General features: G+C 44.3%; 1 protein-coding gene across 3 annotated transcripts in view; it reads right to left on the bottom strand.

The window, feature by feature from the left end:
* The window catches only part of MAP2K4 (mitogen-activated protein kinase kinase 4), an 81,654-nt gene that overhangs the window by 24,369 nt on the left and 37,075 nt on the right, over window positions 1–20,210 (bottom strand). For all 3 annotated transcript variants that reach the window (XM_068127105.2, XM_068127104.2, XM_068127106.2), the window contains exons 6-9: window positions 14,324–14,443; window positions 13,628–13,679; window positions 13,350–13,477; window positions 2,234–2,311 (exon numbers count right to left, since the gene is read on the bottom strand). In XM_068127105.2, the coding sequence (XP_067983206.1) occupies window positions 2,234–2,311; window positions 13,350–13,477; window positions 13,628–13,679; window positions 14,324–14,443 (378 nt within the window). The remainder of the gene's footprint in view (window positions 1–2,233; window positions 2,312–13,349; window positions 13,478–13,627; window positions 13,680–14,323; window positions 14,444–20,210) is intronic.

The raw sequence follows: 20,210 nt of genomic DNA, 5'->3' as shown, positions 1-20,210 counted from the left end.
CAACCCTCCGATCTACTTTCTCAACAATCCTCTCCAAGAAGTTTTGTCGCTCAAGCTTTTGGGTCTCACTATCTGCCATGATCTTTCTTGGGAAAACCACATTTCCAAGCTGGCCTCCAAAGCCAGTCGCCGACTGGGCATCCTCCGTCGTGCGAAGTCCTTCGTTGGCACTACTGAGCTTTTCACAACATACAAAGCTTTCATCCGCAGCTTGCTTGATGGAATACTGCTCTCCCCTCTGAGCTGGTGCTCCTGCCTCACACCTAGCTCAGCTTCACGCTGTAGAAACCAAGGCTTTCAGGATCATTGGTATCTCACAAGATGAAACTGATTCTGAGGGCCTTTCACTGTCACCGTAGGCTGGTTGGTGGTCTTTCTGTCTTCTACCGACTCCTCTCAGGCCTTGCTCCCCCAGCTCTCTCTGTGCTCTGTCCCCCAAATATTCCTGCAAGACGCACAAGATCTGTCAGAACCCTCTTATGGTGAAATTGCCCAAATCAAGACTCTCTGTTCATTTTCACTCTTTCATTCCGCTTTTCTCACACCTCTAGAAAGAAAATCCCACTCTCTTCAATCCCACCCCTCCCTACAGGTCTTCAAACCCGCTGTTCACCACCATCTTATTTTCCCAATCCAAAACCTTGATCTTTTCTATCCCCATTAATCCACCTCCAAATCCACCTCCTTCAAATTCCCTTTTCTTTCCTGAAAGACCTTGTGGTGTCCGATCTCTTCTCCATCTTGTGGAGTATCCATATTGTTTATCCCATGTACCCCGTACCAGCCCTCTCCCTTCCACAGATCTTCTGACGTCCCTGTTCCATACTGTTGTTGTGCTTCCCTCTCTCTCTCCCTCTTATTCCCCCCACTCCTTTATTATATCTTCAATGTGTTAGTTACAATATATATGAGTCTCGACTTAGTATACAAAAAAAATAAAAAATTAGAACGACAGTCTTCGATATCACGACGTCGACTGCCATGCCTCCGTCCACATTTTTACATCATTCTACATACCGGTACTTGTACCAAGCTTGATTTAAATCCATTCAGCTGTTCTCAAGTATCACATGTTTACCTGCCATGACCTCTGACCTCACCAAAATCACAATAGCACCCCACTCCTCACCTCTGATGCCAAAATATAATCAGTTCATCTTTGCATAATGTATACTTGCAGCAAGTTGTTCAAAATCCCATCGCTTGTTCACAAGTTGGCACGGCAACTTAATTTTCACTTAACATGACCTCCTACCTTTGACCTCTTGACCCCAAAATCTAATCAGTTCATCTTTTCACCATTATACATACCTGTACCAAGTTTGACTTAGATCCCTTCAGCCATTGTTAGGTTATCGCGGTAACGAAATAATTGTAACTTAACATTACCTCTGATCTTTGACCTCTTGACCCCGAAATCGAATCAGTTTATATTTGCATCATAATATATAATTATACCAAGTTTGGTGTAAATTCCATGACTGGTTCACAAGTTGGCTCAGCAACAGAATTTTTACCTGTCTGACATTTCACCTTTGACATCTTGACCCCAAAATCTAATCAGTACATCTTTGCATCATAACATACTTTTACCAACTTTGGTCAGAATCCCATCACTGGTTCACAAGTTATTGTGGTAACAGGATTTTTACCTACCATGACCTCTGACCTTTGGCCTTTGACCATGTGACCTTAAAATCTAATCATGTCATCTTTACCTCATTTTACATATCTCCACCAGGTTTAACTAAGATCCCCTCAGCCGTTCTCAAGTTATTGCGGTAACGAAAACCTATCACGGATGGACGGACAGACAGATGGACAGTGGGACAGACAACCCGAAAACATAATGCCTCTGGCGACTTCATTGGCGGAGGCATAAAAACCCTGAACAAATTACAAATTCTTGCCACCTTTAGTCAAGCATCAGGCCTTGCAGCCCAAATCATTAGGTACTTGGGCCAAAATGTTCCCCAGGGCAACTCCACAAGAAGGTGGGAACATTTGGAGGGGTTAAAGTAGTAGTAGTAGTAGTAGTAGTCATAGTACTACTTTTATCTCTTTGATACTACTTTTGTCTCCTTCGAGTTTATCAACTTGCACACTTTCCTGAAACATATTAACACCCTCACATGTGTGTACGGGCTGTGTGTACAAAAGGCAAGGAAAAAAATGAGGAACAAGTGTCTAAGCAAACAATGAGAAACATAAGAAAGCCAGTGGTGGTACTGACCAGCGTAATGCCAAGGCTCCAGACGTCAGATCGCACATCGTAGCCTTGCCGCGAAGCACTCGGATCTATTCTCTCGGGCTGAAAGAAAAATATAAAAATAAATAAATGAAGCTGGGTTGAACCCAAGCAAACAAAACAAACAACAACAACAACAACAACATGCATTTTAAGGCCATTTTCCCTGCAAGAGTGGGGGTTAGCCTTGCGGTAACCATGACAATCTTCTCCATTTTGCCCTATTTTCTGCATCTCCCCTTGTTAACCCCCTTGCCCGCATTTCTTCTTCCACCATCTTTAGCCAAGGAAGTCTTTCTCGGTCTTCCCCGTCTTCTACTTCCTTCTACATTCATTTCCATCACTCTTCTCAACCAGTCACTTTCATCCTTCCTCAACACATGACCAAACCATCTCAACCTGTTCCTCTTCACAGCATCCATCACAGGCTCTATTCCCATCATCTTTCGCAATTCATCATTTGTCTTCCTCTCTCTCAACGATACTTCACACATCCACCGAACCATTCGCATTTCCACCCTTTCCAGCCTTCGTTGCTGCTCTACGTTCATTACCCATGTCTCGCTCCCATAAATCATAACACTTCTCACACATGCAGCATACACCTTTCCCTTCAGCTTCAACGACATTCCCCTCCTCGTCAGCAAGCCACTCAGTTCCCGAAACCAATCAAACAAAACACAGAAAATGAAATTAAAATTACTCTAAATCTACCCTGACCTGACATTGTATTCAGCTTGGCTTGATGACCTATTTGTGCTTCACAGCTGTTTACACTATCATACTAAAATATGCAATTTGGTGTCGGTCTGTCTGACCATGATACATTCGGTCGTTACTTATCCAATCTCAACCAAACCTGCCACAGGGATTAAGGGTCACACGACGGAGGTTGTAGTGACTTCATTTGCCCATCTCCCCAAGGGGGTTTTCCGCCATGGGCGAAATCCGTGTTAAGGAATATAAATAGCTTACCGTGACGTTCCATAGGGCACACATACCAGAAGTTAAAATTACTACAACTACAAACTATTCACTCAATTCCATGCAATGTATGATTAGCTTTTAAACAGTCATCGATGTTGTTTAACACTAGACTGAAAAGGATTAGGAGGAAACCAGATATCCTCGAGGCATTCTGTGCTCTAAACATGTCCCTGACAGACTAATGTACCAAACTCCACACCCCCCCCCCTCTCTCCAGCCCCCTGACCATTCTAGTACCAACAAATAGTCAGAATACATCCCACAGCAATAAAACTTCTTCATGAGCCATCTTACCACAAAATACATATTACAATACTGCATTCATCGTTTAGAAAAGTGTGCTTAGTCATCATGGATTGGTGAAGGCAAAATCCAATGTTTCAAGGTCAGCTTGCAGGCATTCACATCCGAGCATTTTCCTCGTCCATCCAACATGTGATTACCTTTTTAAACAGTCGCTAACTGTTGTTTAACACTAGACTGATAAAGATTTGGAGGAAACACGACGTCCTCAAGGCATTCTATGGTTATTGCATTCCCGACAGACTAATATTCCCAGCACCCCCTCCTCTTAACCCCTGGGTGCTCCCGTAGATGCTTCTAGTACTAATAAATCCATACTATGTCAGACTAACAAATTTAAGCATTTACCTGAGCTGGAAGGGGAAATATAGCAAAATATGCCGATTTCCCAAGTGAGGATACTATAAACACAACATCAGATGCTCATCACATATCCAGTATACTTTTTCATAACAAAAGCCAATCCTTCAAATCAGATCGGTTCATAGAAATCAGATAGAATTGCCTTACGCCTTATCATTGCCTTATCATTGCCTTACGGGATGGCAATGCTCAAGAAGCAATCTAAACGGGCAGGCAATCACCTCTCTTTAAACTTTAAATTTGCAAACTATTGTGAAGCTATTCTTTTACAATTCCTTCATGAGGTGTAATCTTAGGCTTATGTAGGATAAGGAGCTGCCGCCCATACGGTGCTAGGGGGTGCATAGGGGGTGTTATTGTACAAATAATTGTTGTTGCTTCTTGTATCCCCTCCTGTTTGATAAATACACCGTCATCATAAATTCACTTCGTCTCGGAGTGATTGGAGTCGTTTTGTTTGCAGGCCACAATGGCTATAAATGTCCGTCCTTAATCCGGTAACATATATAAATGTATAATGATCCTTATACTGGTAACCGGGCGCACGGTATTCCCAGCATGTTATGGTATTTATTAATTCCCCCAAACACACCAAAAAATGTTTGTTTTTATAAATACAGATAAAAACTAGAACGGTACTTGATAGAGTACATACCTCCGCCAGGTTGAACAGTTTACCACTGTTTTGTATCCCACTGATAGGCCGGATCTGCATCCAGCCATTAACCAAAATCGACTCGGATTGTCCTTTTCACCTACCCGACTCATCCACCTTGTTTTGTCATAATCCGTCCTCAACGTTCTCGGTCTGAAATATCATGCTGTGCAGTATTTTGAAATATTATATCATGTAGTATTTAGTTTTTGTCTCCATCTCTCAATGGTGAAGAATCACTTGAAATAATTAAAAAATAATTCTCGTATCCGGATCGACACCAAAATCGAATCAATTCGTCCTTGTCCGCACACCCAACCTGTCTGCCAAATTTCATCCGAATCCGTCAATAACGTTTTGAGATACCCTACTCAGAGACAAAGGTGAACGATGTGGAAGGAGGTAAAAAGAAATAAAATAACATAAAAAAATATAAAGCTGGAATTTTGGAAGAATAATCAAAAGCAACATATAAGCAACATAAGGCAATTTATTGCTCGGCCCCTTTATAACTGGTAATAAATGTAGACCACATGGAGAAAGCTCACGGGCTACAAGCTCGTGCCAAGCATTCTTCAAAGCTGAGATAATCCGAATGTTCTCATTCTAATGACGTCAGGAAAAGCTTCCCCATTGATCCTCCCAATACACACCCCTCGCCACACTCATGGCATTCCTCCACGCCCCATGCTGTCAACCTGGCTGGCCATGCTAAAAGCAGACATTTGCATCATCCTGACCATGGGGGATGAGCAAAAGAGAAGTGGCAGAGACACATTGGCACCCACTTTAAATCCTGCAGTCGAGGCACAGCACGTGGCTTTCTGCATTTGGAGACTATTCTCACCTGTCATCGTCTGCATTAAAGGGAAACTTCACTTTTCAACATTCATAAGTGCCTGCCCGAAAGAATGCAAGTCACAGGCCAACATAGTTTGAAATATTTGTTAAAAGGTCATAATAACATTCTGCTTGGAGAGCAAAAATAAATTCTCACCTCGTTTGCTTAGCATTTCAAATTATCGGCCAAACATGCCAGCAGGGAATGAAGGAAAAAAAAAATCCAAATAAAATTAACATAAAAATAAATAAATAGACTTGAAATTTTCTAAATTAAATAAATGTACAAAATATTTCAACTGACCAACAAAAATACCCAGAGCTGTTTTCGATCATGACCCTTGCAAAAAAACCCAAAAAAACAGGGGTGTCCGTCCGTTAATTCCTCCTTGATATTTCAACAGTTTTTACTCCTCAAGCCCTAACAACCCCGCCACCCCCAAAAATAGCAATTTTATTACCCACATGACCCGCTACGTCATCTCGGTATTTTTTTTTTTGCTGTGGCTAGTTTTTATATCAGATCAGATATTCAGATCAGATATCAGAGGATTCTTGATCAGAAAAACATTCGTCGAATTCACTTGCTGACAAGTCTGAAGCGAGTTGTGCGGACATCATCACATTATCCGTTGTGTGCCGAGATAACTTTGCCTTTATTTACGTCATGCATATGACGTCATGACCATCGCTATGTTTAGGGGCCGTACCCGCCGGGTTTCCTATTTTAACGGTAACGCCTCAAAAAAAATTTAGAATCAAAAACCACATTCAGTTCTTTGTTTATTACTAAAACAATCTATATAGTCACGTCAAAAAAAATATTCTGTGTCTGTGGACCTTTATTGGGACACAATCATTACCGTTTTGGAGAGATATGTTTTAGAGGATGATATCCCTGAACCATTAGCACAAAAATATATTTTTTGGGGAGAATAATAAGCCAGATAATCGCATTTTAAAATCGGAATATGTTGGCTTCCGTTATGCAAATGAGCTACTTCCGTCTATTCTCGTGACGTCACAGGTGTACAACTCATTAACGGACATGTACGTCCGTGTTTCATCGCAGGTTATTCTAGCATTCAAGATGCTAATGTGCCATGCTTTGAACTGTTCGAATCGTCGAGAAATTTGCTCGCAGAACTCAGAAATCGCTTTTTTGCATTCTTGACCCAACAAAAAGATCAATAACGATCATGTGCTTTGTCGTTGAAAAACCTAGGAACAACCAACATCAACTCAACATCAAAACGTATATTCATTCAAAATATTATGTTGTTTGCCAAGACCACTTCGAGCCGTCGGCGTTCGTATTTGATCGACAGGCTCGCTACCTGGGCAACAAGCCTCGGAAATTGCTGAAACACCATGCCATACTGACACTTATCGGGCGAGAGTTACCTGTCGATTTGAAGACAGGCCCGAGTGAGCCAAGCACAGAGCTAGTCCTCATGTAGTTATCTATTTAACTAGAATACTAGCAGAGACTACCTGTTGCTTCGCTGACAGACCTCAAGCCGCTGTCACACCTTGACGTTTTAGCCAGCGTATGCCGACGTATGAAAAATCTGGCTACGTTAAGAGCACGCTGAAGCACGCTGGCATACGTCGTAGTACGCCGAGCTCGTCGACAAATTTCGTGCATGCACAAAATTTGTCGACGTATGCCAGCGTATGACTCACACCAGCACTCGATTTTGATACTCGGCATACGCTGGCTAAATCGTCAAGGTGCGACAGGGGCTTCAGCAGAATTATCATATGGTTGTTGATCAAAAACTAAGCTGGCTCACCAATGATCTTCAGGTAGGGGTAATCTGCTTGCCACACCACGTACAGTCTGTGGTGGCTGTCTCAAAACTTCACGATTCACTTTCAATGCTCCCGGAGCAACACGGAATGCGAAATAAAATAGAGCCTTGAAAAAGTCGGTGCCAAGCACATCCCTCCGGGAAAAGATTAAAAAATTATTGTGGCAAAAAAATACGTAAAACCATCAACTGAGGGAAGTCAGGAATTTTCTGTTCGTCCACAATAAAATATGTGCCATGGAACGTTCTCAGGATTTCTTGCGACAAAAGATTCAAGGTGAAAAACAAAGTAGGCCTTTGTCGGTTTCAAAAAACACTTTACTCAATGCACTCGATCACAAATAACAACTTCACTTACAAAGAAGATAATTCTTTTCATCGAGAAGTCTCAAGACGTTTTCATGAAAGACATGGCCAATGGGTTTCCAGGAACAAGTTCATCGGGAGAATTGAAACAAAACAGGAATTATGAAATACCTCGAGGCAATCCAGGATAATAGCATTTCCTACATCCAATATGCTCATCCAATAGAGAAATGTAACAAACACTACAGACGTGAAGCACACGGTTGTGATGTTGTTATAACAGCACGTCTGCAGCACACGGTAGCCCAAGCCGAGGCCAAATTATGCATCACTCTCTCAGGGAGCTCGATCGGGAGCAGCGGCTCAGTTGGCAAGCAAAGCACCCATTGACTCAACTCTCTGCCATTCAGGCTCCATGGAGGAACGAGCCAGACGATCTCAGATGTCTGCTCATGTTGTTCTTGTAAAGAAGCCGCTGACCATGGCTAGTATAAACAGATGTACAGGACTTTGCATTATAAATGAGGAATGTACTTTATGTACCACAAAAAAAAAGAAAGGGATTAGCTTAGGGTTGATCATTTGTACGCTTTATTGATCTTAACCGAATGTTTACTTTATTTTGTAATAACAAAGGTCAGGCCGTGATTTGATTGGATTGTTTTAAACAAAGGTCAGGCTCAAGGAGGAGCTAAACGACAAAGGGCCAATAGCTTTACGGACAATCAAAAGGGTATGTATAGGAGGATGCAGATACACAAGGATGAAAAGAGGAATAACATAAAACGAGTAACAATGGTCTGGAGAGGAAAAGCATGGGAATGTGTTGAAGAATTAATAGATGTGCAAGGGGGAATGCACAAGGAAGTGATGGGCAGTGCAGTTCAAAGACTGAAGGGAGGAGGATGAGGCAACAGACATGGAGGCTATTCCATAATCAGGAGAATGAAGGGACGAATGTGTGCAGGTGGGCAATTAATCTGGTTGCTAAAGGGTGAGGAGGTGAGGGTTTCTTGAGGAACACCTGTAACTTGAGGTGGCTAGTGGAGGGCAGAGGTTGGAGAGGGCAGGAAGTGCCAGGCCAGATGAAAGATTGTATAAAAAAGCAAATTTGTCACTGGTGGGAGAGCGACGGACCTTCAGAATCCACCCATGTCATGACAATCCAAAGGTGTGGAAGGTCTTCCTTGTGACTGCAGAAGAAGCAAGGTGTGGAGCACCAAACTCCATTGTGCTCTGTATGAGAGCCTTGTACACCTTGACATGCTCTGTCCATGGAATAGCCTTTGATGCTAGTTTGGTGACATGATCATCCCACAAATGATTATGGTAAATATTGAGGACGAGATGTTCCAGAAAATGCACCTCTTCCAGTGGCTGTCCAGGGAAGTCGATTGGATAGTTTGATTGCCGATCCTTGTGACGCTTCAGTGTGAGAGTGCGTGCAACTTGCTGACACTGAACACCATGTTACAAATAGCTGAGCAGCATCAACTGGATCATTGGCATAGATCAAGATCAAGAATGCCATAGATCCTAAGATGCAGCCATGTGGAACCCCAACCTCAACGGAAAAATTTGGTTGAAAGAGTACCAAGGGCAACCCCCTGTTTCCGCTTATGGAGGAAATCAGACAGCCAATTAAGCAAGGGTACCCTAAATACCAAATTAAAATAACTTGTATAACAAGGCTGGATACCAGAAATTATCAACGGCCTGAGAAATAACCAGAGAAATTGTTCTCACCTCTTGCCTGTGATTCAGGGTATTTATCCATGCTGTGTCAAGACTAACATATCCAAGGTGGAATGGCCAGGTTGAGACCTAGTTGTCAGAGATTAGCGAGTTAAAGAAGAGATAGTGCCTATGCTTGGCTGTAATAAAACCAACCACCGTTTAGAGGCCATTTTTCCCCGCAAAGCGGGGGTTGGCCTTTTCGGGGACCGTGGTAGTTGTTGTTTTTTGGTCCCCTTTTTGAAGCAATGTTTTACGGCCGGATGCCCTTCCTGACACCAACCCTTTTTGCCGCCTTCAACGACAAACAGGGAATTACCAGTGAACTGGTACTCAATTAGCCGACCTCGGAAGGATGACAGGCTGAGTCAACCCCCCTGGCGTTAATTCGGCGATCGACCGAGATTCGAACCCAGGATCCGAGGATCCTAAGCCGGCACCCTAGCCGCTAGCCCAACACCAGGGATCTCTATTACTGTAATGTAAGACTCTATTACTTAGCTTATGATGGGCAGAAGGCTGACTCATCTATAGTTGAGGGGATCAGTTTTGGAACCTAAATCTATATTATAAAAGGAGCTGTGTCTGTCTGTCTGTCTGTCTGTTTGTTTGCCATGCTATAACCTGTGAATGGATTAACGGATTTTAATGAAACCAACGATGGTGCATTCAGGGAACCCCCAGGAAGGGGTCTGGTGCAAAAAAATAAATTAAAGGAGGTAGGTTTGTGTCTGGCCACACATGATGAAACTGCAATCGCCAACTTGCAAGTTGCTTCCCAAGCCCCTCCCTCTGCCCCATTCCCTCTTCCGACCTCCTCCATCCTTCTTCCTCTCTCCCTCTCCCTTCCTGTCCTTCCCCCTCACACACTTTCCTTTAGAATCCATTAGAATTACCCTTTATAATCTTCTAAAATTACACTTTAGACCCCTTTAGAATTAAACATGGTGGGTTAGAAAGGTACTTCTTCATTTTTGACGGATGAACAGATGGAGAGATAGAAGGAAGGACATAGCTAAATATGAAAGTGGCTTCACCGCTTGAAAGCTGAAAGCAATTTAAATCTGGACTCATGAGGATTCCTTTAAAATATGTGAAATCAAAGGGAAAAAACCAAACAAGCAAAAAAAGAACCAGAAGTCAAACCCTTAACATGCGAAGCCATGGTTTCAATGAACAAGAGCAATTCCAAAAACCCCAATTATCCACCTTCATCACAACCACCATCCGCTGTGAAATCATCCTGTGTAGTAGTGTAGTAGAGCGGATTGGGGGCAGAATCGTGCACTTTTTGATAAAAGCATCAAACTTGGTACATATCATCAGTAGGCCATTACAAGAAAAAATAGATATAGTGCCATCCCAGTTTTGGCCTATGACTGCTGTTGCAGCAATTTTTCAAAATGGCCACCGTCTAATACTAAAATACCATATAACTCATCAACCAAGAGGCCTAGAATCTTAATTCTGGTGCCTATATATAGATTTCTGGGGTCATAGAATTCAAAGAAGGCAATAATGAGTATGTGTGATCACGTGTTGTACCACTTTTGGAACATAAGTGCCCTTTTCCAGTTTACAGAGACACAACATTTGGCGGTCTTTGTATTGCTTTATTTTGTATTGATGAAACATAAGATACCTGTCCCGTAAATTAAAATTATAGTGCTATAAAAAAATAAGAGTCAAATCGAATACGAAGCCAAGTTACTTCTTGTTGTAGATACCAATGTGCCATGAGTCAGTTAGGCTTACCATCAAATGTGAAATGCCAGATATCACATGAACTAATCATGGTAAGAACCCCCACATTCGCACAAAGCTGTACATGGCAGAGCTGCTTTGTGCATTTGCAGTTTGTTCGACAGCCTTTGGTACAACCGCATCGAATAAGTTCTCCGCAAACTCTGCTGGCTTCAGGAAGACTGCTCCAAAGAACATCCCAGTTTCCATCACTACTACGGGTCCATCCCCATCCGTCCGGTTGTGGAGGCGCAGCCTTTGCTTGAAGCACCTGACTCCAGATGTGACCGGCCTGGTGTACTGCTCGTCTAGTGTGCTGAAGTAGAGCACCCTTGGTCGGTGGAATGTTGCTCACGTCTCTGCCTTTCCGTGTGAATAGGTCGATCCGGAGCTCATCACCATGGTGTTTAGAACTTGTTCGGTCATAAAGAAGTACGACGATGTCATAAAGAAGTACGACGAAGTCATAAAGAAGTACATAAAGAAGTCTCGGACCAGGTCCGAGAGCTTGAACACAGGGGAAGTGCTTTGCTCTTCACTATCCACAAGGGTGTCTTCTATGAAAGCTAGCCTTCTTTGATTTATATGACCCCCAAAACCTATATATAGACACCAGAATTAAGATCCTAGGCCTCATGGTTGCCGAGTTATGTGGTATTTTTGTGTCATGTGGCGGCCATTTTGAAAGATGGCCGCCATAGCAATCACAGGCCAAAACTGGGATGGCACTATATCTAATTTTGTTTCTTATGGCCTACTGAATATGTGTACCAAGTTTGATGCTTGTATCAAAAAGTGCACGATTCGTCTCTATATTGCACCTATCCGCTCGACTCGTGTAGCTGCATCATATTCCATCCAACAACAGTATAAGCAGTGAAACAAGATTAGTACTAGAATGGCACTCGGTAGAGTGCACACCCCCGTCAGGCTGAACAGTTTACGTTTTGTTTCCCACTGATAGGCCGGATCCGCATTTGGACCATTCGTTCTGTTCACACACCAAAATCGAATCAGCTTATTCTTGTCACCTACCCAACTCATCCACCAAGTTTTGGCATAATGCATCCATAACTTTTTGAAACATCATGCTATACATCATTTTTGCAGTAAATTTTTTGGGGCTGTAAACCTGGACCCTCTTTGATCCCCGGTCGACCCCCATTGTCACCAATTTTTTTTTTTTAGTGCCGTGAACAAACTTTAGTCACAACATACCAAATATCATTTTAGCCAAGTTTGGTCCCAATCCCATCAGCAATTTCAGAGAAGTAGCAAGTGTTTACGGACGGACGGACGACACGCAATCGCATAAGCTCTCCGGAACTATGGTGAGCTAATATATTCCAGGTGAGCTAAAAAGTAAGTTAGGTGGTGTATAGATACCAGACTGGCCATACACTCGCTTCTCAGACAGGAATATTACGAGAGGGGGGAGAGAGAAATATGGAAAGAGAGAAGTGTGTGAGATGGAGAAGTGGGAGAGAGGGGGGAAAAAGAGAGAATGAGAGAGAGTAAGAGAGAGAGAGGTCACAAGTCGCAGTTTGCAGTTCCACCACGAGTGCCAATACACAAACCTTAATTTTTTTGCTTGCATAACACACCTTCCTGGGAGATCCATGAATCCACCGCTGTTGGTTTCATTGAAATCCGTTAATGCATTCTCAATGCATGCGGGCAAGGGGGTTAACAAGGAGAGATGCAGAAAATAGGGCAAATGGAGAAGATTGTCATGGGGACCGCAGGGCTAACACCCGCTCTAGCAGGGAAAATGGCCTTAAAATGCATGTTGTTGTTGTTGTTGTTGCATTCTCAAGTTTGTAGCACAACAGACAAACAGAAACGGATCCTTTTATAACACAGACTAGGCCCACAGGAGGGATGCTCATATTTGGAACAGCATCGCAAGTGGAAAACATCCAGGGGTCAAGCAAGGCTTTTTGGAAATTTGCCATAGCACTACTCCATACAAGAACAAGGGCCTTCACCGAGTATAGTGGATCTCCATTATATTCGCAAGGCTTGCATTATCAAATCAGAGCTAGTTCAAGAGGATAAATAAATCCTCTCATGAAACAATGTCCTTTCTTGGTCATAATAAACACAAGGTTCGCAAAGTATTTACCGAATCCACACTTAAACCGGGAAGCCAGACATCCAACTACAGCAAGCAAGAAAATGTGGAAATATGGTATAATTCAGTTAGAAACTAGACATGGTGTTTGGTGGATGTACAGTTCAAATATCAACATGTTAATCGAAGAGCAAACAACAATCCGCTGTATGTTGGAGGTTTCAGTTAAGAAGGAATAATGAAAAACGTAAATCGTAGAGGAGGTTTTACTGATGTACTCACGGCCATGTACGGTCTGCACCCGGCATCGCGCGTTTTCGCGATCGAATCGACGAGCTGACCACTGATTCCAAAGTCACATAACTTGATGTTTCCTTGCCGGTCTAAGAGGATGTTTGAAGGTTTCACGTCTGCAGAGAAGAGAAGGAAAAACCATATCAAAGAGAGAGAATAACAAAATAATTCCCTCCCGACTCACGGATGGCGTGCGATCGGCGGAATGGCATGTGATCATTATAATTTACTCAAGCTTAACCAAAACACCGATCGAATAAACCAACCTCTGTGAATTATTTTGAGATTCTCCTTCAAATAGTTGAGAGCCTTTACCGTCTGAAAAAAAAAAAAAAAAAGAATGGGCAATTTATTAACTGAAGTATACAAACAAAGAAATCAAAATAGAAAGGTGAGCAGACATGAAGCAACAGTACACGGCAAAAATAAACTGGCAAAAGGAAACCCACAGAGATTTCCAGCAAAGTTACCAATATGCAAACTTTGAATTCCATCCGAAGAGAAAACAGTGCATTTGTATTTCCCCGAACGAACATATGAACCATTATGGATCGCGTTGCATCCATGTTATAAGATGGCGGATTTCATGAAGAGTCGTTTAACATTTGGCGTTGCCCGATGTAGCATTCCCACCTGAAATTGGAGCTCATGATACAAGACGCACCTTTGTAACCACTGACACACTGATATGACAAGTTCTCAAATAGATGTTTGAATGCATCTAATTTTTAAGCTATATGAATGACCTTTCAGCTTGACTTGCTGTGGAAACACGACGTCGTCGAGGAGAGACCAAGGGACACAGTAGGCATTCAATAAAGCACAAAGAAAATGCTAACTCAATGTTGTACTTTGTGAAATTTAAACCAAATATAACATTATTTTTAAAATAACTGAAATTATTGCAAACACAACTTCTAGCATTGAACTCAAGAACAATGACCAAAAGTTATTGTACTTACCGCTAAAGTAATCTTGCCTAAAATATCTTCAGGAATAACGTTTTCCAATGTGCTGTAAACAAACTTGTAAAACTTGTCGAAGGATGTTGCCATGAGCTCCATGCAGATCCAACAATCTCCCTGAAAAAGACAAAGTATTTGTTTCACTTCAATATCCAACATTTGCTTTACCTGATGCTTTACCTGATCGGCCACAATCAAAGTAGCAACACAATACAGCAATCACAGTGCATACACACGTTCAGTAGAAGACGGGTAAAGCAGAGGTTGCTGTGTCTGTTGTGGTTATTTAATGCACATCTCAACAACAACAACAACAACAACAACAACAACAACAACAACAACAACAACAACAACAACAACAACAAAAAGAAAAACTTTCCTCTTGAAAGTTTTTCAAAAAGGCCATATTGGGAGTGGCACTAAAATATTACTGGTGAAAAGGCAACGCTGCCAAAGGAAATCCCCAAATCCAAACAGAAAAATAAAAATCAAATCAAACAGGACCTACAGTACAGGTACAAACAGGTGGTGGAAGACGTTAAATGTGGGACATTTCAATGTCTGCACCACACATGAAAGGTCACCAACCAGTGCTGTAGGTTTCATAGGCTATATCATATTTAAATGAAACAGTTCCTTGATTAGTTTGGATAAAATTTCAAGAATGGGGAATTAGAGATTGCAAAATAGGAGGATGAGAACGTGATTTATAAAGCGAAAACCAAGCATATTGTAAATACAGGTTCAAAAACTCTGACGTGTAATTTATTAATGAATTACTGACTGATTGACTCCTCACAAGGGACAATAGCAAGCGCGCGCACACACACACAGCCATGCACACACATAGCCACGCACACACACACAGCCACGCAAACACACAGCCACGCACACACACACACAGCCGCGCACACACACACAGCCACGCACACACACACAGCCACGCACACACACACAGCCGCGCACACACACACAGCCGCGCACACACACACAGCCGCGCACACACACACAGCCGCGCACACACACAGCCACGCACACACACAGCCACGCACACACACACACACAGCCGTGCACACACACACAGCCACGCACACACACACAGCCGCGCACACACACACAGCCGCGCACACACACACAGCCGCGCACACACACACAGCCGCGCACACACACACAGCCGCGCACACACACACAGCCGCGCACACACACACAGCCGCACACACACACACAGCCGCACACACACACAGCCGCACACACACACAGCCGCACACACACACAGCCGCACACACACACACAGCCGCACACACACACACACACACACACACACAGCCACGCACACACACAGCCATGCGTGCACACACACACACACACACACACACACACACACACGCGCACACACATACACACACACACACACAGCCGTGCGCGCACACGCACACACACACACACACACCCGCGCGCACACACACACAGCCGCGCGCACACACACACACAGCCGCGCGCACACACACACAGCCGCGCACACACACACACACAGCCGCGCACACACACACACACACACAGCCGCGCACGCACACACACACACACAGCCGCGCACGCACACACACACAGCCGCGCACACACACACACACACACAGCCGCGCACACACACACACACACACAGCCGCGCGCACACACACACAGCCGCGCGCACACACACACACACAGAGCCGCGCACACACACACACAGCCACGCACACACACACAGCCGCGCACACACACACACAGCCGCGCACACACACACACAGCCGCGCACACACACACACACACAGCCGCGCACACACACACACACACACACACAGCCGCGCACACACACACACACACACACACAGCCGCGCACACACACACACACACACAGCCGCGCACACACACACACAGCCGCGCACACACACACACACACACACAGCCGCGCACGCACACACACACACACAGCCGCGCACGCACACACACACACACACAGCCGCGCACGCACACACACAGCCGCGCACGCACACACACACACAGCCACGCACGCACACACACACACACACACACACAGCCGCGCACACACACACACAGCCACGCACACACACAGCCGCGCGCACACACACAGCCGCGCACACACACACAGCCGCACGCACACACAGCCGCACGCACACACAGCCGCACACACACACACACACAGCCACACACACACACACACACACACACACACACACACACACACACACACACACACACACACAGCCGCATACACACACAGCCGCACACACACACACAGCCGCACACACACACACAGCCGCACACACACACAGCCGCACACACACACAGCCGCACACACACACAGCCGCACACACACACAGCCGCACACACACACAGCCGCACACACACACACAGCCGCACACGCACACACAGCCGCACACACACACACAGCCGCACACACACACACACACACACAGCCGCACACACACACACACAGCCGCACACACACACACACAGCCGCACACACACACACACACACAGCCGCACACACACACACACAGCCGCACACGCACACACAGCCGCACACACACACACACAGCCGCACACACACACACAGCCGCATGCACAGCCACACACACAGCCACACACACAGCCACACACACAGCCACACACACAGCCACACACACAGCCACACACCCTTTCATTTCAAATTATCGAGAGGTTTTTTTTACTTGCAAAATCGAAGATTTTCAAGTATATTGGTTGGTTGCGTTTGTGGTTCTGTCTGTCTGTGTTTGTTTGTCACCGGCCTACAGGTCACAATTTTCACCCGATCTTCACGAAACTTCACCAAATGGTAGAGTTGGTCAAAAGCAAGAAGCCTATTGTTTTTGGGGTCAAAAGGTCAACATAAGCCAAAGGTCATCAACTTTGCAAAATTTCTAAAATCCTCAATTTTCATCCGATTGACTTGAAATTTGAAGAGGACTTGTATATCTGGTAACTGAATTCAACCACCAAGTATATTTGAGGTCAGCATAGGCCAAAAGGTCAACATGGGCCAAATTTCTAAAATCCTCAATTTTCATCCAATTGACTTGAAATTTGAAGAGGACTTGCATATCTGGTCACCGAATTCAACCACCAAGTATTTTTGAGGTCAACATAGGCCAAAAGGTCAACATAGGCCAAATTTCTAAAATCCTCAATTTTCATCCGATTGACTAGAAATGTGAAGAGGACTTGCATACCTGGTCACTGAATTCAACCACCAAGTATTTTTGAGGTCAACATCGGCCAAATTTCGAAAATCCTCAATTTTCATCCAATTGACTTGAAATTTGAAGAGGACTTGCATATCTGGTCACTGAATTCAACCACCAAGTATATTTGAGGTCAACATAAGCAAAAAGGTCAACATAGGCCACATTTGTAAAATCCTCAATTTTCATCCAATTGACTTGAAATTTGAAAAGAACTTGCATATCTGGTCACTGAATTCAACCACCAAGCATTTTTGAGGTCAACATCGGCCAAATTTCTAAAATCCTCGATTTTCATCCGATTGACTGGAAATTTGAAGAGCATTAGCATATCTGGTCACTGAATTCAACAACAAATTATATTTTAGGTAAACATTGGCCAAAAGGTCAACATCGGCCAAATTTCTAAAATCACCTATTTTCATTTCATTGTCTTGAAATTCTAAGTGGATTTACATATATGGTCACTGAATTCAACCACCAACTATTTTTGAGGTCAACATAGGCCAAGTTTATTTAAATCCTCTTTTCATGCGATTGACTTGAAAATTGAACACCATTTGCACATTGAGTCACTAAATAGGGAAACTAACTTTTTTGAGGTCAAAAGGTCAAAGGTCAACTCAAGGTCAACCTTCCAGAATCATCATTTTTCATCTGAAAAATCGTCACTTTTCTTCCTATTGACCCGAGCTTTTTTTCTTTTCTTTTTTTTTGTATACTGAATCGAGGCTCATGAAAGAGCTAACATTTACTTCACAAACAAATCAACCAGACAAACAAAATATATAAAAAGAGGGACCGGAAGACAAGATGGGGAGAGAAGGGGAAGCACACAAACACAACATTTGAGAGCAGGGAGTTGTGTGGGAGGGAGAGGGCTTGGTGGGAGGAGCGTGGGAAGGGGGGGGGGGGGGGGGGAGAAGTATAAAACACAAGGACACCAAGGACTTCCAGGACAGAAGTTGGTATTTCAAAAAAGTGGAATTGGGGTGAAATTAGCGGGGGTAGAAAAGATCAAGGTTTTGGATGGGGTAAGATAAGAGATGGTGGTGAACAGCTGTTTTAAAGACCTGGAGGGTGGAGTGGGATTGAAGAGAGTGAGGGAGTTTGTTCCAGAGGCGGGAGAAAAGAGGAATGAAGGAGTGAAGGTGAGCAGAGAGTCTTGATTTTGGCAGTTTAACCATAAGAGGGTTGCAGGCAGATCTTGTGCGACCTGTAGGAATATTTGCGGGACAGAGCCCAGAGAGAGCTGGGGGGGCAAGGCCAGAGAGGAGTCGGTAGAAGACGGAAAGACCACCAACCTGCCTGCGGTGAGTGAGTGAGAGGCCCTTGGAGTTAGCTTCATCGCGGGAGATTCCAATGATTATGAACGCTTTGGTTTCAACAGCGTGAAGACGAGCTAGGTGTGAGGCAGGAGCACCAGCCCAGAGGGGAGAGCAGTATTCCATTGAGCTGCGGATGAAAGCCTTGTATGTGGTGAAAGTTCAGGTGTGCCAAGGAAGGACTTCGCACGACGGAGGATGCCCAGTCGGCGACTGGCTTTGGAGGCCAGATTTGAAATGTGGTTTTCCCAGGAAAGATCATGGCAGATAGTGAGACCCAAAAGCTTGAGTGACAGAACTTCTTGGAGAGGATTATTCAGAAAGTGGATGGGAGGGTTGTCCAGTCGGTCTTTTCGGAGAGACATCGTAAGAGTGTGAGATTTGTCAGGATTGAAAGACATGTTCCACTTCTTTGCCCAGTCTGTGATTTTGTCCAGGTCTGCAGAGAGTGAGGAGGCTGCAGACTGCCGATCTGAGGGATGAAGAATGGAGTGACAGAGAGTAGAGTCATCAGCAAAGAGATAGAGAGGATTTTCAAGAGAGTCAGAGAGATCATTGATAAAGACCAGAAAAAGCACAGGGCCCAGAACACTGCCTTGGGGAACTCCAGCCTGAACAGGAAGAGGAGATGAGAGAAACCCATTCAGGGCCACACGTTGACTACGACTAGAGAGGAAGTCCGCCAGCCATGCGTGGAGATTTCCATGGATACCAAAAGAGGAGAGTTTGGTGAGCAGAGCGGGGTGCCTGACCGTATCGAAGGCACGTGATATGTCAAGGGAGACAGCTCTAATTTCCTGTTTGGCATTGAGGACCTCCATCCATTGTTGAGAAAGCAGAAGCAGCATATGTCCAGAGTAGTGACCAGGTCTGAAACCAAATTGATGATCAGAGATCAAGCCATTGGAGAAGAGGAAAGATTTCATATCTGAAGCAATGATGGATTCCATGACTTTGCTGATAATTGGGAGAAGGCTGATTGGTCTGTAGTTGCTGGGATCTGTTTTTGCACCTTTTTTGTGCAAAGCGGTGATGTCTGCAGATTTCCAGGCAGATGGCAGTTGACCTTGAGCAAAAGAGAGGGTGAAGAGAACAGACAGAGGGAGTGAAAGAGCGGAAGAAGAACAGGATTTTAGGACCCGTGGGCTGATGCCGTCAGGTCCAGTTGCAGAATCAGAGTCAAGGGTTGACAGAAACTTTTCCACCTTGTCAGGAGGAAAGGACACAGGGTCCAGGAGCAGCTGGGTACGACTGGGTACGGTGGGTACAGAGAGGGATGGGTTTGTGACACAAGATTTA

The sequence above is a fragment of the Myxine glutinosa genome, chromosome 10, assembly GCF_964187855.1.
Source record: "Myxine glutinosa chromosome 10, kmMyxGlut1.1, whole genome shotgun sequence".
In the NCBI taxonomy this organism is placed as follows: Eukaryota; Metazoa; Chordata; class Myxini; order Myxiniformes; family Myxinidae; genus Myxine; species Myxine glutinosa.
This window is presented reverse-complemented; position numbering and strand designations above follow the sequence as displayed.